General features: G+C 39.2%; 1 protein-coding gene and 1 long non-coding RNA gene across 2 annotated transcripts; one reads left to right on the top strand and one right to left on the bottom strand.

The window, feature by feature from the left end:
• Nucleotides 1-13,339: 13,339 nt before the first annotated feature.
• LOC130748519 (uncharacterized) lies at nucleotides 13,340-15,574 on the bottom strand. The gene is made up of 2 exons (XR_009022717.1): nucleotides 14,942-15,574; nucleotides 13,340-14,323 (listed from the first exon to the last, which is right to left on the bottom strand). It is a non-coding gene; the product is annotated as an uncharacterized LOC130748519 (long non-coding RNA).
• A 111-nt stretch (nucleotides 15,575-15,685) lies between these two features.
• Nucleotides 15,686-18,555, top strand: LOC130748517 (cytochrome P450 CYP736A12-like). The gene is made up of 2 exons (XM_057601749.1): nucleotides 15,686-16,454; nucleotides 17,515-18,555. The coding sequence occupies exons 1-2, from the start codon at nucleotides 15,696-15,698 to the stop codon at nucleotides 18,343-18,345; spliced, it is 1,590 nt and encodes a 529-aa protein (XP_057457732.1). The 5' UTR covers nucleotides 15,686-15,695; the 3' UTR covers nucleotides 18,346-18,555.
• Nucleotides 18,556-23,611: the final 5,056 nt, after the last annotated feature.

Here is a 23,611-nt window from a genome sequence, read left to right on the forward strand (position 1 = left end):
ACAAAAGACCCTTCTCAATAACACATAGCTCATGATGATCTCCAAATCATCCGACTCATCTCAATCCGATGGTCGTAACTGCTCAACGAGCAAAGAGTACCACGTACTCGGAAACTATCATTTTCCCGGACTTATCCCCAGGATAGCCCAACAACACAGCTGCTCCAATAGCACAAGAGTATCCCGCATTCACAAGGTCTCACGCCTCAGTGAAGCTTCTCGGCTCATCCCTTGGATGGCTAAACAAACTGCTCAACGAGCGAAGGAGTATCAACATACTCAGAACTTACCAATCTCCTCAACACTTGGATCCGACGACACTTCTCGTTTTCCAAAACTAAGATTCGACTCCTAAGCTTCCTTCGAGATTATTATCATTACTTAAAGATTTAGAGGTTGTTTAAGGTCTTATGAGTTTTCTTCACAAAATAATATCCTTTTAGCCTTATCGCAATTCTTATAAGTTCTCGGGATCTCCAAATCCCCAAATGACACCAGAGAATGTCTCGATCCATGAAACACCATAACAAGGTCCGAATCTCATTCGTCCTATCAAACTTTCTCAAAACTCTCAAAATAAAATCGGCATGACCTGCCCGCTATTCTCACTACTCAGAATCTCAGATTTCATAGCAGCAGCATAATTAACTCATCACAGTCAACAACATATCATGTATCAATACATCTCAGAATAAACACATAGAACTTAGCATATAAAGCATGCACCACACATCCTAAATTACCTAATTAGCACTTAGCATGTAATTCACTCTCAAAAACATTCAGTAGATGAATCATCTACATTGTCAGCCGAAGCCTCAGAAAACATTTTTCCAATCAAACACAAACAAGTGCATAAACAGTAAACAATGTCGAAAGCATCGACCCTAAGCATTATCTAGAGATTCAGTGAGAAGCCCTCACCTGTAGATTCTCCAGGGTGAACTTCAAACTCTTCCTCACAAGCAAAGCGTTGCTCCTCAGGAAATTCCTCAAAAGCTCCTTTAAAGCAAAAACACAGAAATACTATCAGAATCTATCGAAAACTAAGCTATCGATACTTACTAAGGTTACTCGAAGTAGTTCATACTCCGAGGTACGATAGTCTAGCGCGAAAGGACAAGTTTTCGGAAAAGGAAATTTTCCTCCTCCTCCCCCTATAAGCTCGGCCACTTTAGGTAATTAGGGGACTCGATTTTTCTTCGATCAAACTTGGTTCCTATGCTATCATTAGCCGTAACTAAGGGTATTCTGAACTCGGAAAAATTATCGGATCAAAACTGTCGCAGGGGTATTTTGGTCATGATTTTTAACTTATAATTTCAAAACTGAAATCCCAAAAACCAAATTTGACAGGGACGTTACTAACGACGTTTATGACAACTAATCCTACTAGCACTAAGCTAAGGCGATAGTTTTTAGCCTAAAGGTTGAAGCTTTACTCTAAAAACTCCAAAAATGGGTATTTAAGGCTAAAATTGATTCCGGCGGAAATCCGGCGACATTACGGAAAATCTAATCCGGCAGAAGTGATCTTGGGCACATAAGGAAGAGGTTTAGAATCAGAAATGAAATATTCAGGATAGTTTTGCAAAAACCTCAAAACTATCAGCTCAGAAAAGTCTACAGAAAAGCTATGGAAAAAGCGATCAGAGGTAAGGATTAGCGACTATACCTCGAAACCTTGGAGCAGCAACTGATTAATCAACGATCAAGCAAGTAATGAAGAAAAACTCTTCCTCCTTCTCCTTCTCTTGGCCGCGGGTTTGGGTGGGGAAAATGGGTAGTTTTTTTTGTGTTTTTCTTCCTTTCTTGGCTATATATAGAGGTTGGCAAAACGCGGTAAAATGAAAGTTTCGCGAATCTGATTTTTCCGGCTTCATTCTCCATGAATTCTAAGATAGGTTTTGGTAACATAAATCCAGAACTCAAAAGAGGTTCCCTTGTATTTTTGGTAACTAATGCAAAGTCGGTGTAAAACTATTTTACCCGATAAGTTGCTTTTTGCATCGGATGTCGGAATAGAAAACATCCTTCTGAAGAAAGATTGAAATCATCAAGAGAAATGGGTGTACGCGTGTGGAATCTTCATTTGAAGCTCTGAATAGAAAAAGTCTTCATTGTCGGTTGATTCTAGGGTTTTGAAATACCAGGGATTCGGTTTCGGCAAACTTCCGATGATTGGAATTGGACGTTCGTAGATCCTAGAGTTTCGCCTCGAAACGATTGTGATATATGGAAAAAGAGAAGTTCTAATATTACTCTGAAGATTTTTGGACTAAATTCCTACAGTGTTCCAAGGGTGGAACATAGTTTGATTTCCTAAGGTTCTTGTCCTAGGTTTTAAAACGAATATTAGTCGTGCTATAACTTAAATCGACTTCGATACAATCCTTTGACTTTTCCTGAACTTTCTCCTTCATACATTTATTTCATTTAATAAACTCTTGTTCAGGTTTCCCTTCACAACCCATCAACCCTAATCGTGAATAAGATTTTATTCACTTGGCATAAGTTTAAAAACTTGGGCCTTACATTACTATCCTCCAAAAAGAAAGTTTCGACCTCGAAACTTAAGGGTCAGTAAAAAGTTCCGGATATTATTCCTTGATCTTTTCCTCTAAATCCCATATAGCACCGTCCATGTCTTTGTTCCAAATAACTTTCACCGAAGCACTCTGCTTTCTGCTAGATCGTTTCACTATTCCAGCCCCAATGCAGACCGACGGCGTCTCAAAAGACATATCATCTTCCAACTCTATGTTGTCCGGTTCGACCACTTGCATCGGGTCTCTGTTGGAAATAATATTTGTTGTCATTCGTGCAATCGCACGGCCTTTACCACTTATTCCTTTGCTTTTGTTCGTCCAAAATGTTGATTAGAAACTTGGTACATCTCTATGCTCCGGAGTGAATGCTCAACTTCAGTCTTAATACCTTGTGCATCACAAGACTCATTCCCTTTAACATTAACTTATCAACAACTTATAAGCTAATCTTCATCTTAATATCTAACAATTCATTATTGTAGTCTTCGTCCTCAAAACCTTCCTCACTCAAACCAATTCAGACTTACTGAAATCCCTAACACTTCGCATAAATCGAGATTTATCCTCTAGAAGATCAAATCATAGCTATACCTCAAGGGACTTAACTAGTCATTTTATCATCCCATCCTCCAATCAATCCAATACTTCTTAAATGAATATTCCTTTCTTAATACGAACACTCCTTCCCAAAGGAAATCAATTACTCAACACGAACTTTCCTCCCAAATCCGACTAATCCTCGACCAATTCAAATTCATCTTACACATCCTTCTATCAAAGTCCATAGCTAGCTGTGATTCCGAATATCACCCCCTCAATATTAAGTTGATCAGGCCTAATACATCGAAGGTGGAAATATAGAAAAAACCTACTGGAACAGTCAATGAGTTCCTATCATCCAATAGTCACAAATATCTTGATATTAAATCCTCAATGATGTCGCTACGAAACTACATACTCTCGACATCATATGTATACTATCCATACGAAATCTCTCTAAGATTCATTCTTTAACTTCTAGCTTCTGGTTAAACGCATCGGTACAAGACTACTTTCTAGGCTTAACGTGTTATGTTAAACCTCGGGTACTTCTATAGCTAAAATACGAGCTACGGTCAAATAAGGTATTAATAAGGTATTAACCTGGCTCTAATACCACAATGTAACACCCCGATTTCGGTGGCGTCACTTTAGTAACCAAAATAAACTTAATGCGGAAAAACGTAAATATTTTTTTTCGATAATAATATAAACAAGACTGAAATAAATATAACGCAAATGCGAAAGACAACAGAACCAATATACAAAGTAAAATACAGCCCCCGCTGTAAGTAACAACCTCGTCACGAGTAACCTCCAGTGAAGGAAAGAAGAAACGTGTAGCGCCCGTAGGCAATATATACAAGCCAACAGGAAAGGTTAAGTGTCCGCAACACCACCTCCAAAAATGAGAATAAATTGGCCCAATGGCCTGAAAGAAGACCTCCTAAGTCCAACCAACTCCCTGTGATTCCCGTAAAGAAACCACACAAAAAGCTATAGGTGGGAAACTATAAGGTCAAAGCTCAAACAGTATAAGTAAGATAGGTGTGCTTGCACACGCTACGCGAGTAATGGAACATATTATACTGAAATGAGAAAGAATGGTTAGAAGGTTACCATCGTTCTTGCGCTCTCCTGTGACAAACCCCTCAGCTCTCTCACCGTCCATGGTGTAGACTCTTGCTTTAGCCGCAGAACGCTTTCCACGAGCAGTGTTCACGGTTGGCTCCGTCTTGGGTGCTCTGCACTGATCGGCAGTGTGCCCCATTTTGTTACAAATAAAGCACTTGGGCCTCGTGTCGGAACAAGCGTTAGCATAGTGCCCCGGCTTCCCACATCTGAAACAGGTCATCTCCCTGTTCAAAGTCCGGTCTCCAGAACCACCAGCAGTACCCGTCATGGGTCGGTAAGATCCTGAAGTAAACCCTTTTTCAGCAGGGCGCTGATATGGCCTCCCGTTCTGAAATTTCCCTTTGCCTTGAAAATTTTGAGAACCTGATCTCATCGGTCCTCCAGTTCCAGCACGGTTCAACCTTCTATTCTTCATTAGCTCCACTTCTGTGGCTTTCTCCACAACGAATGAAAGCGCATAATTCCCAATGGCCTCACTGAGTCCTCAATATCAGGCCTCAGTCCATTAACAAAGCGCTTGCACATATAGCGCTCATTCACATGATCATGGAAGAATTGAAAATGCTTCGCCAAAGATTCCAGCTTCGAAGCAAATTCCGGTACAGACATACCTCCCTGACGGAGTGTTAGAAACTGTGCCTCCCTCTCATCCCGAGCACTTGTTGGAAAATACTTTTCCAAGAATGCGGTCCGGAAAGAGTTCCAGTTGATCTCTTCATGGTTGTCTTCCATAATCCCCCTGGTGCCCCTCCACTAGTACTCAGCATCACCCAGCAGCAAGTAAGTTGCCATGCCAACCTTGGCACCCTCAACAGTTTGCAAAACACCGAAAATCTTCTCGATTTCCTGGATCCAGAGATCCGCTTTGTCTGGGTCAGTACCACCAGAGAACCTTGGTGGGTTTTGCCTCCTGAAATCATTCAGGCCTTTGTTCTGGTCCAGAGTTACTTCCCTCTGGCGCTGATGCTGTTCACGTGCCTCCTCAGCAGCACGCCTCATCGCATTATCATTAGCTTGTGAAGTTACAGCTTGGGCCATAGTGGCCATCATCTCAGCTAACTGGTTAGTATTCACCATGTTCTGTTAAGTTAAACAAACAGTTAGTACTCATCATAAGATAGCATCTAGTATAACTATACAATATGATTAAGCAATAACTTCAATCAATTCTAAGCGAGAAATCGCTTGCAGACAATCAATTTTCACTCTTTGTAGAGTCACACAACCTAGCACCGAAGACCTATTCCCCAACAACTCCCGAAAGACTCGACCGTGCTATGATACCACAATGTATATAAACGACAGTAAATCACAGTTATCATGCCTCAAGTAGAACTAACAAGTATCAAACACACTCAACAACTAAGTCAGTATGCATGTTGCATGAGATGATATGCAGGTTAACCCAGTCAACCAAATGCATTCCGGAAACGGATGGACATCAAACGGATCAATCCTAGCACCAGCAACGGTGGGACCATTTCTGCCCGCGTGCCTCTTACACCACACAAAGGAAGTCAGATCAGCCGTAACCCGTAGGTCTGCCATTTCGGTCTGCTACAAGAGTCGTCTACAAACGCTCTTACACGGCATTCCGGGTCTTATGACCATTTTGGAAACCGACGAGGTCCAGAGTACGTCCTGTGTTAATACCTCATTAATGTTGCATGAATGCAAGATGATTAGTCAAACAACGTCTCCGAATCTTACTCGACACGTCGCCACGTGTTCTAGCTAAATTAAAGTCTCTAAAAGCTTACCCTAAGGTAACAGTCGATTCTGCGACAAAAGACCCTTCTCAATAACACATAGCTCATGATGATCTCCAAATCATCCGACTCATCTCAATCCGATGGTCGTAACTGCTCAACGAGCAAAGAGTACCACGTTCTCGGAAACTATCAATTTCCCGGACTTATCCCCAGGATAGCCCAACAACACAGCTGCTCCAACAGCACAAGAGTATCCCGCATTCACAAGGTCTCACGCCTCAGTGAAGCTTCTCGGCTCATCCCCTGGATGGCTAAACAAACTGCTCAACGAGCGAAGGAGTATCAACATACTCAGAACTTACCAATCTCCTCAACACTTGGATCCGACGACACTTCTCGTTTTCCAAAACTAAGATTCGACTCCTAAGCTTCCTTCGAGATTATTATCATTACTTAAAGATTTAGAGGTTGTTTAAGGTCTTATGAGTTTTCTTCACAAAATAATATCCTTTTAGCCTTATCGCAATTCTTATAAGTTCTCGGGATCTCCAAATCCCCAAATGACACCAGAGAATGTCTCGATCCATGAAACACCATAACAAGGTCCGAATCTCATTCGTCCTATCAAACTTTCTCAAAAATCTCAAAATAAAATCGGCATGACCTGCCCGCTATTCTCACTACTCAGAATCTCAGATTTCATAGCAGCAGCATAATTAACTCATCACAGTCAACAACATATCATGTATCAATACATCTCAGAATAAACACATAGCACTTAGCATATAAAGCATGCTCCACACATCCTAAATTACCCAATTAGCACTTAGCATGTAATTCACTCTCAAAAACATTCAGTAGATGAATCATCTACATTGTCAGCCGAAGCCTCAGAAAACATTTTTCCAATCAAACACAAACAAGTGCATAAACAGTAAACAATGTCGAAAGCATCGACCCTAAGCATTATCTAGAGATTCAGTGAGAAGCCCTCACCTGTAGATTCTCCAGGGTGAACTTCAAACTCTTCCTCACAAGCAAAGCGTTGCTCCTCAGGAAATTCCTCAAAAGCTCCTTTAAAGCAAAAACACATAAATACTATCAGAATCTATCGAAAACTAAGCTATCGATACTTACTAAGGTTACTCGAAGTAGTTCATACTCCGAGGTACGATAATCTAGCGCGAAAGGACAAGTTTTCGGAAAAGGAAATTTTCCTCCTCCTCCCCCTATAGGCTCGGCCACTTTAGGTAATTAGGGGACTCGATTTTTCTTCGATCAAACTTGGTTCCTATGCTATCATTAGCCGTAACTAAGGGTATTCTGAACTCGGAAAAATTATCGGATCAAAACTGTCGCAGGGGTATTTTGGTCATGATTTTTAACTTAGAATTTCAAAACTGAAATCCCAAAAACCAAATTTGACAGGGACGTTACTAACGACGTTTATGACAACTAATCCTTCTAGCACTAAGCTAAGGCGATAGTTTTTAGCCTAAAGGTTGAAGCTTTACTCTAAAAACTCCAAAAATGGGTATTTAAGGCTAAAATTGATTCCGGCGGAAATCCGGCGACATTACGGAAAATCTAATCCGGTAGAAGTGATCTTGGGCACATAAGGAAGAGGTTTAGAATCAGAAATGAAATATTCAGGATAGTTTTGCAAAAACCTCAAAACTATCAGCTCAGAAAAGTCTACAGAAAAGCTATGGAAAAAGCGATCAGAGGTAAGGATTAACGACTATACCTCGAAACCTTGGAGCAGCAACTGATTAATCAACGATCAAGCAAGTAATGAAGAAAAACTCTTCCTCCTTCTCCTTCTCTTGGCCGCGGGTTTGGGTGGGGAAAATGGGTAGTTTTTTTGTGTTTTTCTTCCTTTCTTGGCTATATATAGAGGTTGGCAAAACGCGGTAAAATGAAAGTTTCGCGAATCTGATTTTTCCGGCTTCATTCTCCATGAATTCTAAGATAGGTTTTGGTAACATAAATCCAGAACTCAAAAGAGGTTCCCTTGTATTTTTGGTAACTAATGCAAAGTCGGTGTAAAACTATTTTACCCGATAAGTTGATTTTTGCATCGGATGTCGGAATAGAAAACTTCCTTCTGAAGAAAGATTGAAATCATCAAGAGAAATGGGTGTACGCGTGTGGAATCTTCATTTGAAGCTCTGAATAGAAAAAGTCTTCATTGTCGGTTGATTCTAGGGTTTTGAAATACCAGGGATTCGGTTTCGGCAAACTTCCGATGATTGGAATCGGACGTTCGTAGATCCTAGAGTTTCGCCTCGAAACGATTGTGATATATGGAAAAAGAGAAGTTCTAATATTACTCTGAAGATTTTTGGACTAAATTCCTACAGTGTTCCAAGGGTGGAACATAGTTTGATTTCCTAAGGTTCTTGTCCTAGGTTTTAAAACGAATATTAGTCGTGCTATAACTTAAATCGACTTCGATACAATCCTTTGACTTTTCCTGAACTTTCTCCTTCATACATTTATTTCATTTAATAAACTCTTGTTCAGGTTTCCCTTCACAACCCATCAACCCTAATCGTGAATAAGATTTTATTCACTTGGCATAAGTTTAAAAACTTGGGCCTTACAACCTGCAATGCCAAAAAATGCATGCCAAATCCAGAAGTCTTGTGATGCCACTACTTCAAGCATGATTGTGGGCTTTCCATGATCACCTCGGGTGAATTGACCTTTCCACGCAACTGGACAATTCTTCCATTCCCAATGCAATTGAATTCAAATTTTAATCTCAACTCAAATTAAATGTGGATTGCTATTTTGTTCGAAAAACTAATACAATCCAATTTGGAGTTGCCCAACATACCTGGAAATCCACGAGACTCGCCTCATTGAAGTAAGCGGGTAATGTCTTCCTGGTTCGGGCGCCTCAAGTATGTTTCACCAAATACTGCACACACACCTTCCACAAAATTCTTTAAGCACTCAATTGCAGTACTTTCACCAATTCGAACGTACTCGTCAACACTGTCAGCAGGTGATCTGTACGCCAACATACGAATAGCGGCGGTGCACTTTTGTAATGGTGACAGGCCTTGTCTTCCAACTGCATCGACAGACATTAAAAAGTACGGGTCATGAGACCCAAGGGCCCCTACAATTATGAGGAACACATGCTTTCGCATTCGAAACCTTCGTCGGAAAAGCTCTTCCGTGTACACAGGATTTTCGGAGAAGTAGTCATTCCACAACCGCTCGTTCCCAGCTTCACGATCTCTCTCTATCACCTTTCTTGTTCGCTTGGGCCTAACGGTGTTGGCACGTCGTTGATAAAACTCCATATCCTCCTGCATCATATCTTCTATAGTCGTGTCATTCATAATATCGTCAATAATTACGTCGTAAATGTCCAAGTCGGACATATTGTTTGGATCCATTCTATGACACAATGAGAAACTATCAGTGTAATTGGATAGGAGGAAGACAATATGAGAGGACAAAACAACTCTTGAATGTTGAGATGAATGAAATATGACATGTATAAATAAGAGAAACAACAACAGCTATATTCTCCAACGGCTATATTCTCCAACGGCTATATTCCACAACGGCTATATTCTCCAACGGCTATATTCCACAACGGCTATATTCCCCAACGGCTATATTCTCCAACGGCTATATTTCCCAACGACTATATAGAACACATAAGTAGAAACGCAGTACACATTAAGAAAAATTCGAATACTGAAATTACAACATTAATGCAGAATACATAAGTAGAAATGCTAAAATTACAACACTGATGCAATACACATAAGTAGAAATGCTAAAATTACAACACTAATGCAGAATCAATAAGTAGAAATGCTAAAATCACAACATTGGCACACATTAAGAAAGACAACAACAAGAATTAAGACATTCCTAGTTCATTCATGGCGAATTCAACTAGGCGCTGATGCGTTGCTAACTGCACCTCGTTCATTTCAGATGTGTCCTCCATAAGGATATCTTTGTATTCCTTCAATAACCGCGCCTTATGAAGTTTGTTTTTTTCCTTTCTCACCTCCAGTTCTTCGGTCTTGAGCTTCTCAAAACTCGCCAGGAATCTCAGTTTAGCTTTCCCGATGGCTATCATCTCGGAGTTAGGAACATAATCGAGATCACTTGAAGCTGTGTCTCCTACTTTGGCTTTCCTTTTCTGGTTCTTTTTTCCCAACGGGCGGGTTGCTGGTTGTGTGGCCTCATATTCGTCGCCCTCGATTGATGCACTCCGGTAAGACGATGTTGCATACACCCCATCTCCTGACTTCTTCTGCCTCGTTGAACTGGTTGTCATAAATGTTCCCTTCCACTTTGGTTCATCCTTCACCAACCGCCATTCATTCTCATGTTTGAAATCTTTACCCGTATCTACATGATATAATTGATGCGTCGTAGCCATGATGTCCTTATCTGAGTGTCCACTTTTCCAATGATTGACGACTTTAGTGTGGCAACCGACAAATTTTTGAAGATCAACATTCAATTTATTAAAACGAGATTTCATGGATAACCATGTCCTCGAAGGAGAGGCATCGTCGCGGTACTCCTCATATTGGGCTCGGATCTTATTCCAAAACAAATCTGACTTTTGCTCATTTCCCACGACCCGATCGGTAGAAACGTTGAGCCATGATTGAAGAAGAAGTATATTATCTTTACCACTCCCTTTGGTGCGTTTTTTCCGGATTCTTCAAGATCAATATCATCTAGACCCCGTTGAGTAGAAAATTCAGGCTCATCGGGCATAACCTCACATTGTGTACTTGAGACTTTTGAACTACTGCTGCTACCAGTAGGAGGTGCTTGGTATTGTGGTGGATACATGCAATATTGTGGATTGTTTGGATAAGGCATTTGTGGTGGATATGGTCCCATTTGACCCTGAGGTTGGTTTTGATGGTAGAACGATTGTGGAAACATTTGATACGAAGGATTTTGAACATTACCACCGGTGTGAGGAGGTTGGTTTTGAGGGTGACACATCTGCGGATGTTGGCTTTGTGGTTGATACATTTGCGGATGTGGGTTTTGTTGTTGGAACATCGGCATAGGTTGGCTTTGCGGACGAATCATCTGCGAATGTTGGTTTTGTTGTTGGAACACCATCATAGGTTGGCTTTGCGGGTGAATCATCTGCGGAGATTGGTTTTGTGGCGGAAACATAGGCGAAGGTTGCAAACCTTCACTTGTAGGAGGTGTTTCATTGTCGAGCAGTGGATAATATTGCTCATAAGGATTAGACATTTTGAGAAATTTGAGAATTTGTGGACAAGAGAGAAATTGTAGGAGTAAATGTTGGTGTTTCAAATGGTCTACTGCACTATATATTAAGGTAAAGAAGCTGAGAATTGAAAAAACGGTCAGAAAACCGGTCAATTTAAAAATATTCAAAAAAAAATGCCCAAACGGGCAGAAAACCGGCTCCAGCCGGTCTGGACCGGCCCGTAACGGTGGGATGACCGGCTCAGCCGGTCACCCACTATATAATCTATTTTTCCTCACTCACTCTCCATTCCAACTCTCAACCCTAGTCGCTCCTCTCTTCTTCCTCTCTTCTCTCACGCTCAGCTTCTTCTTCAACCTCAAGCTCTTAATCACCTTCTTCTTTTCCCCTTCCTCTTTCCCTCTTCCTCTTTCTCTGACCTGCAGCGCCTCCTTTTCCCCTTCCTCTCACCCTGACCTGCAGATCCTTCCTCTCTACCTCACTTCTCCTTTTCTTCTTCCTCTCGACGCCTCCTCTTCTCCTTCCTCTCTCCCTCACTTCTTCTCCCTCGATCTCTCTGGTCCACGCCTCCAAAGCCCCAGCCGATCACCAAACATCAACCGCCGCCACCAAACAACCACATGCAGTCACCATCGGCCACCAAACAACCACCACCGCCACCATACAGCCTCAATCCAACCCCCACAACCCCTGTTTGCCAGCTTCAAAGCCTTGAAGCTTGCAAAAATCCTTCCTTTTCACACATGCAAGGGCCAATACTCTCAGATCAGAGCTTCCAGAACTTCACCGGAGAAGATTTTTTTTTTTTAGGGTTTAGGGAAATATCAATTTTTGTGTTTTAAGTTTCAATTTCTTCATGTAAAGTTTCAATTCATTCAATAAAATTGCAATTTTCGTCCTCTGATTATGTCTCTGTTGAACTTGAATTGTTCAATTTCATCCTTTCTGTTATGTTTGCCTCTGAAAGCTGTTGGGGAAGTGAGAGAAAATATATTATTTTAATTAAGAAACTGAAAAAGCAAAGTTGCTTGCAGAAGCAACCATGCACTATAGTTAAGAAACTGAAACTGCCAACTGAGCAAGCTCCAATGGGTTGAAAAGCTAAGAAACGTTTCTTAGCAACTCCATTTGGGTTAAGAAACCAGCGTTGAAGTTGCTCTAATATACCATCACCACCACAAGGAATCAGTCAAGGCACGTGCGGTAAAGAAGTGCATCATGTGTAACCAACATATGTGCCACGTCCAGGAGAGAGAAAATAAAGGAAAATAACCATTTTTGTTTTGTTTTGTTTAATTTCTACAGCAAAATAATAAGAAATGCTTCTTCTCTGACTCTCTATTGAAGAACAGAACCCGTATTGCAAAACATAGCTATTCATGGCAGCCAATTCAATTTCAATGTCTCATGAAATAATTTAGAGCATGTTAATCGAATTTTTAAGCAGATTAATAGCCCTCAAACAAATTTTGAAAACATGCATCACAAAGGGATAAATTGCAAATCGAAAATTTAAGGGTTCAAGATACTAAAGCATCAATTTCTCACAAAGTACTCAACCAAGTCACCCCAAATTTTAGTATGTAGGTCGAATAACATCATCAAAACCACCCAAACAATTTCTAGAATCATGCACAAAATTTGGGATGAAGAAATATAATTACGCCAGTAACGCCGTTACAGACAAAATACGCGAACTGAAACGCATTGGAGTTTTGATGCTAACAGGCACACATACGGAAATTACTTGATTAATAAATCATTCCATAAAGCAGCCATAACCCATTTCTATCAAGCTCTGATACCAATTGCTGAATTTAACTGACCAAATAGATAATATACATATAGATACATATTACAATATTACAGCATGTTCTGATTCAATAATGAGAAAAAGAATTGTGCACCTGAAAGGATTGAAGAATACATGAGTCTGTTGTTTGACCAGAGAATGATAGTGGAAAGACACCAGAGGATGGAACTGCTCTCTGCACCTGGTAATACATTCTCTAGATAAATTGTCTAATGGGGAAACAATTTATATATTACCAGTTGAGACCAGGGTCCCCTCATTAGACAAAGTTAACTGATCTAACCCATCATAGGACAGTTAATAACAAAAGTCTAATCTACCATCTATCATAATACATTTAATTGAATTAAATTAATAATTCACATAATTGATATTAATAACCAAAACAAAATATATCTTAGTTAATTGATAATGTTAACCCACATAACAAACAATAGAGATAGTTAATTATAAATAAATCTAACATCACTCCCACCATCTGAATCACGGCCTCGCCTGCAACATCATCGTCCGGTGGCAAAAGACATCAATGGACAGGAACCACAAGTCTGATGACAGTTACGTTTCTGGGTGAAATCATTTTAATATTTTTAAATAATATTCAAAACTCTGATAATCATGTGTCAATTTATTTGATTTTGATTGGTGTGAATGTGAGCATACCTATTAAACTTTTTTAATTTAGCAATCAATTTTATCTTTTAAGAAAAATTGAAAAAATTATAGTACATAAACCCACACAAAATTCTGTAGGTATATATTACTATTTTTTCTGTAGTTATTACTTGATAGGTAGAAAGTGATAGGAAAATCGATAGCAAATATATTGTGTTGGACCATAGGAAAATCTATTGAAAAATCTGGATGAAAATTCACAAAAGAAGTTGTAGAAAAATTTGGAAAAACAGTAGGAGGAATCTATAGAAAAATTGATGAATAAATTTTCTTATAAATTTTTGCTACAAATTTTTTCTGGGTAAAACTTCATGAGAATATTTGATATTTCTCGTGATTTTTTAAGGAAATTTGATTTGTAGAAAAATTTATAAGAAATTTAGACAAGCAAAAAAGATTATTTTAATAGCAAGGGGGGTAGGTTCTTGTAAGTTGGTCGAGCAAATTAATAATAATATTTTAATAGCAAGGGGTAGGTTCTTCGTTCTTGCAAGTTGGTCAGGAAAATTGATAATATTTTATTCTTGTTTTCAAAAAAAAAGATAATATTTTATTCTTGCAAGTTGCTGGAGCAAGTAGCGGCAACCCACCCAGACGGAGGAATTTATTATACACCTCTAAAAACTTGTGCATAGTTGCACATTTGCTTTTTAACCTGCAATAGCAAGTTTAGTAGGTTTTTTTGTTAAAAAATAAAAAAACATATATATTAGTAAACTAATTAATGAAGGATTAAGTTAATTATTAACTCAGTAATTAAAACCAAAAAAAAAAATCTTCTTGCAAAACTCCCCCGATCATCCTCACCTTACTCATCCCATCTCCAGTCCCTATCTCCCAGCCCTAACCCTTTCCTCCTCTTCTTTCTCCCAGCCACCGCAACTCCCCAGATCTGCAACACCACCTTCATATCCCAACCTCCTTCTTCCTTTCAGCCAAGAAAAACCCACGCTCACTCTCTTTCAACATCTTCAACAGTTTTAAGTTTCTTCCCAAATTTCTTCATCTTTGACAGAGAGAAGTTAAATGCACCACCACGCCTTCCACCGCACTGCGCAACGCCTCCACCACCACCACTCGCAGCTTTCCCGCCCTCAGTTCAAGTAACCTCCATCACACCGTCATACACATCCATACGACCCCAAAGTCCCAATTTTTCAGCTTCCAAACACCACTTTACGACCCCATAAACAACCCAGAACCTGGGTGTGTCTCTTCTGGGCTAAAAACAGAAGAAAAAAAACAAGATCTTGATGAAGAGTAGAAGGCTTACTCTATCGCTCCATCTGATGGGAACCAGATCTGTGCGACGAATCTTCTGCAGTCACTCCATCGCTCTCCTTCTCGCACCTCTGATTTTTGCTCCTTCATCTTCTCTTTGGTTATGGGTTGGGTTTTTGGGCTTAGTTTCTTGGCGGGGTTGGGGGTGAGGGTGGGATGGGGTGCGATGGGCTTCTTCTCTCTGCCACCGCCGTCACGCCTCTTCTCTCCAAAATCCATATCACCCTCAGATCTTCTTTCTCGACCCACGGCTGTTGAACGAGATCCAGATCAAGAGGGAGATGCAGCTTAACGGCGAAGGCCACCCACAGAGATGCAGCCCCAACGGCGAAGGCCGGTGCGGTTGGGTGGTTTTTTTTTTTTTTTAGATCTAGATTTTTTTGGGTTGTTGGTGAGAATAACAGAGGAGATGAAGGAGAAAGGTCTGTGGGGAAGACAAAGAGAGAAGAGGTGATGAAGGGGGAGAGAGAAGAGGAACAGATTTTTTTTTTTTGATAAAGAGGAAGAGGAACAGATTAAGATTAAGGATAAATGTTTTCTTTTTTAATTAATTAAAAATAAATGCTTAATTAAGAAAATATGTTTTTTGATTTTTTTTTTAAAAACTTGCTATAGTGGGTCAAAAGGTCAATGTGCAACCTTACACAAGTTTGTAGATGCCCATAATAAATTTTTCCAACCCAGACAAGCAAACTAATCAATATAATAATGTATTCTCCACTATAAATACCTATATGCATCAAGCAATGCAATCACACCCAAAACCTTGTCTTCAGTTATTCCCCATTGAAGCAAGCAAATTAATCATGTTACCTCTAGCATTGGCTATACCTGCGTTGCAGCTCCTTCTGATAATACTTTTCATTCTATCAGTTGCCCAGCTTCTTAATCCAAAAGAGCATAAAAATGGTAGGAAATATCCACCAGGTCCCAAACCTCTGCCAATTATAGGCAACCTCCACCTGCTGGGTAAACTCCCACACCGCTCCATTCACGAGCTTGCCAAAAAATATGGACCCATCATGTCCTTAAAGCTAGGACAGGTCCCAACCATTGTGGTTTCGTCCCCTGAAACAGCAGAGCTAATCCTCAAGACCCATGACTCTGTTTTTGCTAGCAGACCTTTAACTCAAGCATCCAAATACATTTGCTATGACAGTAAGGGCTTGATTTTCTCTGAGTACGGTTCCTACTGGCGCAATGTGACGAAGCTGTGCACCTTTGAGCTCTTAAGCGTGAATAAAGTTCAAAGTTTTGCTCCTTTAAGGAGTGAGGAAGTACGAGTGTTTGTGAAATCACTTGAGAAATCAGCAGCCTCACGCGAGGTTGTGAATGTCAGTAAGAGAGTTGGGGAACTTGTAGAGAATGTTGTCCAGAAAATGATTTGGGGTCCCAGTAACATTGAAAATTTTGATGTCAAAAGGCTTGTTCATGACGTTCTGCACCTCATGGGAGTTTTTGATGTGGGAGATTATATACCTTGGGTTGGGGCATTTGATCTTCAGGTACTTCCAATACAACCACTACTAGCATGTTTGAATCTACTTATTTCGCTTCATAATCATTTCTTATATGCAACAATTAAACTTTTTTCCTAGAATCAATTTTGCCTTTAAAAGGACTATAGATCGATTTTCGTACATGTACTATTGCATCTTGTTCAAGGTTGTCATCGATTCTAAGTTTCTAGGTCCCAAAAAGAATCAACTAGCAAGTAAACTCTAAAATTTCAAGAATCGAGCAAACTCTTGTTAACTTGGTAAACTCGCATAGGCTTGCGATTCTACACCAAGTTAGTCACGGAAAAAACAAAAACAAATTTTTCCCTAAATCCTGAAATTAAATGGAGTAATTTTGGATTTTCACAAAAAGCTTTCAATTAAGACCGAGAGAAAAATAGGATTTTCTCATTTTAATCCAACATTCTCATTCACCTTCAAACTCTTGGAGAAGATGAGACATCAGCGCTGCAAGTCGTCGTCGCCGCTTTAAATTTTTAGCTATCTCCAAGACTTTATTTTGAATTATGCATTCTTGGTACTTTGAATCTTTGATCGTTTATGTATTTTATTGAACTTTACTTTATTATAAAGTTGGTTGTTGAATTTATTTGATTATTGTCTCCTTAGTGGTTGTATTATGTATTCTTTTTACACCATGACAGGTTTTATCAAGGTTTTTATTTTGGTAGACTCTTACGAGTCTACGAGTTAACTTGAGGAAACGAGTTTACCTCCCAAAACGAGTTTGCGTAGACTCTCGAGTCTGACAACATTGATCTTGTTACTTTTGATTCTTAAAAGTCTTATGTGACAAACCTAGGACACATCATCAGTTAGTCCGTAGTGGCATTCTACAAGGCTTTATGAGACTGTATGACACACCATGCTACATGCTGATGTGATAATATTGACAATAATAAAAATCTCAAATCTTTACACAGTGATAATTCGAACATGAGACCTCAATATTTATAGGACTTTGAACATATTTAATCCTTATTCTTATCCTAAAAGATTTTACATTGTCCACTAAATCTGACTTAATATTTAATCCATATCTCAGGGACTAGTAAGAAAGTTCAAGAAAGCGCACGAGGAATTTGATCAAATGTTAGAGCAAATCATCAAAGATCATGAGGCTCCTTCTCGTCTTAGCGACCAGAAAAACGGGCAATCTATTGACTTCACTGACACATTGCTATCACATATGAAGCAATCAAAGGACAAACATATTATTAACAAAACAAATCTCAAGGCTATTTTGTTGGATATTATTATCGGATCACTTGACACAACTATCATGACGACTGATTGGGCTATGTCAGAACTACTGAGGCACCCGAAGGCTATGACGAAACTTCAAGATGAGTTAAAGAATGTAGTGGGTATGGGGAGGGTGGTAGAAGAAGATGACATACCAAAGTTGCCATACCTCAATATGGTGGTGAAAGAGACCTTTAGGATACACCCACCTGCACCCCTCCTCGTACCTCGCGAGTGTTTGGAAGATATAACAATCAATGGTTATTTCATTGCGAAAAAGTCACGGGTTTTAGTCAATTCTTGGACAATAGGACGAGATCCTAAAATTTGGTCAGATAATGCTGAGGATTTTTATCCAGACAGATTTCAAAACACCGACATAGATTCTCATGGACTCCATTTTCAATTTCTACCATTTGGTTCCGGTCGTAGACGCTGTCCCGGGATGCAATTGGGTTTAACTACCGTTCCGTTGGTTCTAGCTCAGTTAGTGCATTGCTTCAATTGGGAGCTTCCATTGGGCATGTCTGCCAATGACTTAGACATGACGGAGGAATTTGGCCTTACAACGCCAAGAGTTCAAAATTTGCTAGCGATTCCAACTTATCGCTTAGTAAATGAAGGTAATTGAATGCATCAAACCTCGTGACAAAGCAAGAAACTATTTTAATGTGTTTTTCAATTTATGTCTTTCTTTGTTTGTCTCTTAATAAGATCTTCATGTGCGCACAGAGCTTCTTTGCAGCCCTTGGATCGATCATACCTAAGAGATTATGCTGATTTTTTTTATTTTGGCACTGTAATAATTTGATAATCCTATTACTCATGATGGGTTTCAATACGTTAAGTCGGCGCATATCATCATGTATTTGAACATTGCATGTTATTTTCCTTTAGACAAATCTCTCTAGCCCAACAACCAACATAAAAATTGGTTTCAAAACAAACAACCCAACACAATTGGTAGCTAGATAGCTGAGTTCGTTAAGCATTTATTTGAGAGTTTGATTCTTGAGCAGTGTATATAGAGAAAGATTTGTTGAAAAAGACTTACCCGCTCAATCTAGAGCTGGGTACAAGGGTGGCCCACTCCGCACAAGCCTGCTTCGTGTTGCTTCGCCCCGCGTAGGCCCGCATTTTAGCAGTCCTCTATTTTCCGGGCTATAACCCGCACTAGTCCGCGGTTTTGCGGGCCGATCCATGGACTTTGGCATCTCTTACCCCTTTTTTGCCTTTGTAGGCCTGCCCCGCATTGACCCCCCCCCCCCCCGCACTGGCCCGCTTCGCGTAGGCCCATATTTTAGCGGTCCTCTATTTTCCGGGCTACAGCCCGCACTAGTCCACGGTCTCGCCGGCCGGCCCGCGTACTTCGACCCACTTACCCAGCTCTAGCTTAATCTAATCTCAGATCATTGAATAGATTAGTCTTGGTGCTGCCAACTATCAAATACTTAATAAAAAATGGCTTAAAAGCACTTTTGGTCCCACAAATTTCTATTGTGTAAATAGAGTCTTTAATCTTTAAAAATATCACTCTTAATCCCCAATGTTACCCTCCATCAACCTTCTTTGCAATGGCTGAAGCTTGAATTTTATTTTTTTGAGGACCATAGTAAAATTTTAATACGCATATATACTTTCTTGGTTATTTGGTGAGTTTCAGATCAAATTTCAGTAAATAAACCAAAATATCTTTATTAGAAAAACACATATGTATACAACAAAAATGAAAAAGATTAACCTAACTTATGTACAGGAACAATAGAAAATTACTATAAGTTGTACTAATAATCTTTGAAATTTTCTATTTAGTTTTTTTTTCTTCAAGTTTTGGATTATTGGTATATATATTTTTTCCTTTAGATAGCATTTTTATATTTATAATCAAAATTCTTTCTCTTAATAAAAGAATTTATTCTTTAATTTTTGGTTATTAATTTTTTGGGACAAGCTTCCATATGCCATTTTTCTGAAGAGGCAGGGGTGCCCCCCTTTCCTAGCCATTGATTTATAATATTTTAATTGAATGATCCGGATCAGTTGAGGAAGATAATTATGGCTTGGTCCTATGCACTAGTCAAAATATATCTCTGGTCCTATTACATTTTATATTCACGTAAATGACTGTAAAGTTTATGCAATCCATTATAGACCCTATGAGTTTTCATATCTAAAAATTAGTCCTAACTATATATACACAAAACCATGAATTAAATTCATTTTATGCATCCAAAATCTGAAGGATCCATTGCTCTTCTCTCTTCTCCAAACTTACTTTCTCCTTCTCCTACAAGTGACAATGGATTAAAACAAATGAGGATGGAGAGTGGTGGATCCAAAAGTGGGGATTGTGCATTGATGAGTTGTGGATCTAAAACTGGGGTTGTCCATGTCAAAAAATATGTTTATGGTTTTGTGATAACAATCTCATAGATAAGTATAGTGAAAGAATAGAAAAATAATTGCATAAAACTATTCTCACTTTCTGGGTTCCATAAGTGGTAACTAGTTAGGAAAAATAATTTTATGTTGTTGTTTGTTCAATGTTTGGTGAGAATTTGTGCAAAATCTGTGTCTCCTTGATGTTCCTCGTCAAGTCACAGTCCCAACAAGTCATACTAGAGCTTTGATGGTGACTCGAGGTGGTCGGAATCATCATTTTCGAAAATGACCCATTTTTAAAAGTTCCTGAAATGAAAATCTGAGGTCATAGATGGATTCAGAAGGTTGAGACGAGTCCGGAACAAGTTCCGGAATCTCAAACGGAGCCTGGACGAAGCTACACTCTCCCGCACTTGCCGGCGAGGTGGCCGGAGAGTGAGCCCACTCTCGGCCACGCGCTCCACTCGCGCTAGAGGAAGAAGGAGAGTGGCGGCCACTCTCGGCTATGAGACACACGCGCCTGATGACGTCAGAGACGCTGATACGGCTTGTTCTCATGCTGACATGTGACAGAATGTGTTTTTTGGAAATTTTGGGTCATTTTTATCCGTTTTGGGTTCAAGAGGAGTCGATTCTAAGGTTTTCGACCGTTCCGGACGCAATGGTGTGGTTCTTTTCTTGAAAATCTTTCCAGATTTGCAAATAGGACCAGATATTGGCCTTTGAATAAACTTAAGTAATGTGTTTTTTTAATAAATTTGGTCATTTTTATCCGTTTTGGGTACAAGGGGAGCCGATTCTAAGGTTTTCGACCATTCCAGAAGCAACGGTGGTATTCGTTTCATGAAAATCTTTCCAAATTTGCGGATATGATTAGATCAATTCTAATATTTAAATGAATACTAGTGAATTGATGGATAATGACACTTTTAACCTAATTAGTTATTCTAAAGTCTACGTTAAACTAGGATTATCCATTTTAATGACCTCTTAACTTAACGTTAGTTATTCCATTGACCCTTTTAAACGAATGTTAGTTATACTATTATCTCGATTAGACTAGGGTTAGTTATTCTAATGACCCTCCTAACTGAAGCTTAGTTATACTATAGTCTTAGTTAGACTAGAGTCTGTTATTCTATAGTCTCAGTTAAACTAGAGCTTGAAATTCTATAGTCTCAGTTAAACTATAGCTTAAATCAGGTTTATCTATTATAGTGGTTTTCTTAACTTAAGATTAGTCAACTTGTGTTAGCGCAAAAAAAAAAAATCAAAGTATGAAAAAAAGGGCCATCAGCCAAACAAAATTCCAACAGAATTGGCTAATGCAAAAAAGCCCAGATATGCGTTTTTGGCACCAAAAAAGGAGGGGTCAGCAGCAAAAAAAACTAGCCCAAGAAAAAAAACAATCAAATCCTTATAGAAAAGTGAAGGGCCATCAGCCAAACAAAAAAAACCAACAAAATGGGCTAATGCAAAAAGGCCTAGATATGTGTTTTTTACACAAAAAAGGAGGGGCCAGCAGATGAAAAAAAAAAACCTAGCCCATTTTTGTTTTTTTTCCGAGTTCTTTTTTCTTCTGATTTCATTTATTCTGATTTCATTTATGAGCTTTTTCTAAGGATTTTTCAATATCAAAAACATACTTTTGAGACTTTAATTCACAGTTTTTGAAATTAATAAAATCTCATTTTGATTGATTAATCTGAGTTAAAATAAATGATTAACTAACTGTTGGTTGTTATTATAAATACTCTTAATTATGTTGATAATCATAATAAGGAGGAGGGATGAAAAAATGAACTAAAGAAGATGGAGAGGAATCTTATCCTTCTCGACCACTTTAAGCATTAACTTCATGATGATTAAACTCTTTGATTTGGACCCTCGAGAGTTACGACACACCTCAGAGAACCCAATGATGAAGAGGAAACTATAGAACATTTACACTTGGACCTTGAACTAGGGTTAGTTATTTCATAGTCCTGATTAAACTATGATTATATGTTCTACTAACTTTAATAACCTAAGGTTAGTTATTCAATAGTCCCTAGCTAGGGTTAGTTATTCTAGTTACACTCTTAACTTAAGGTTAGTGTAAGATCAAGTTTTGATCTAGTAGTACAACTCTATGTTTTGATGATTACAAGTTAACCTTTTGATATGAACAATTGTGGTACTCTAACGTGTTTTTCTGAGTGTGCTATTTACAGGCTCTGACCCTGACTCAATTTCACACAAATCAGAAGCACTGTGTATAAAGGGTAACCCAAGCAACGCTTTCGCATTCACCATGTTCAGTATGAACAGTGGAAAAGCTTCAGAAGATCTGAAGCTATACAAACTCTGATGAGGACTCAGTCGCTAGAAGCTCTGATGATCCAGAAGTTCTGACAACCAAGAAACACTGAAGGTTCAGATGTTCCGATGGTGTAGAAGACTCTGAAGATCCAGAAGCTGAATAGTGGAAACTCTGAAGTCCAGAAGCAAGAAACTCTGAAGGCCATGTTCTTCCCTCTGAGTTCAGAATCAGAAGATACAATGGTCAGAGGATCTGTGCTTTCCCTCTGACTCTGATCAACCTGCTTCACAAGTTCCAATACGAAGCATTCCTCTGATCAGAAGTCTCCTAGGTTAAAAGGTCAAGTCGCTATCCAAGTACAAAAGCAAGTGTACCTTCCTGACGACCTACCTAACGTTCTCAGCCACAGCAGAAGCTGGATTTTCCAGAACTGCCCTCCAACGGTAGCATTTCCCATGCAACGCTCAACCCTAATCCTTGGAGTATATATAGAGGCTGAAGATTGAAAGAAGCGGCTAGAATAGAAGAAGAAAAAATATACAAGAAGCAATACACACGCGCAAGATATATTCTAAGCTTTCTTTCATCTTGTAATTTATTTTAGTTTACACTCAGCTTATTCAGAAGCAAACCCTTGTAAACACCAACCTCAAACAGTTGTTTGATTTTCCTTTAGGAGATCAAGGTTGATCGGATCCTAGAGAAGACTAAGAGAGTGAATCTTAGTGTGAGCTAAGTCAGTGTAATTGTTAGTCACTTGTAGGTTTCAAGTGCAGTTGTAACTCTTACCTGATTAGTGGATTGCCTTCATTCTAAGAAGGAAGAAATCACCTTAACGGGTGGACTGGAGTAGCTTGAGTGATTTATCAAGTGAACCAGGATAAAATCCTTGTGTGCTTTTCTATCTCTATCTTTTGCACTTAGTTCTCGAAAAGATTTGTTAAAAACTTTAAGGTGGTAGTTTTGTACTGAAAACGTTATTCAAACCCCCCCTTTCTACCGTTTTTCATACCTTCAATTGGTATCAGAGCGCAAGTTCTGATTACCACACCTAACAGTGTTCAGTGATCCGGGCCGGTGTGAAAAACAATGGCTGCCACCACCAGTGAAACTCAAAGAGATGGTTACAACGCAAAGCCTCCTATGTTCGATGGTCAAAGGTTCGAATATTGGAAAGATAGACTGGAAAGTTTCTTTCTGGGTTTCGATGCAG

Source organism: Lotus japonicus, chromosome 3 (assembly GCF_012489685.1).
Source record: "Lotus japonicus ecotype B-129 chromosome 3, LjGifu_v1.2".
Classification (NCBI taxonomy): Eukaryota; Viridiplantae; Streptophyta; class Magnoliopsida; order Fabales; family Fabaceae; genus Lotus; species Lotus japonicus.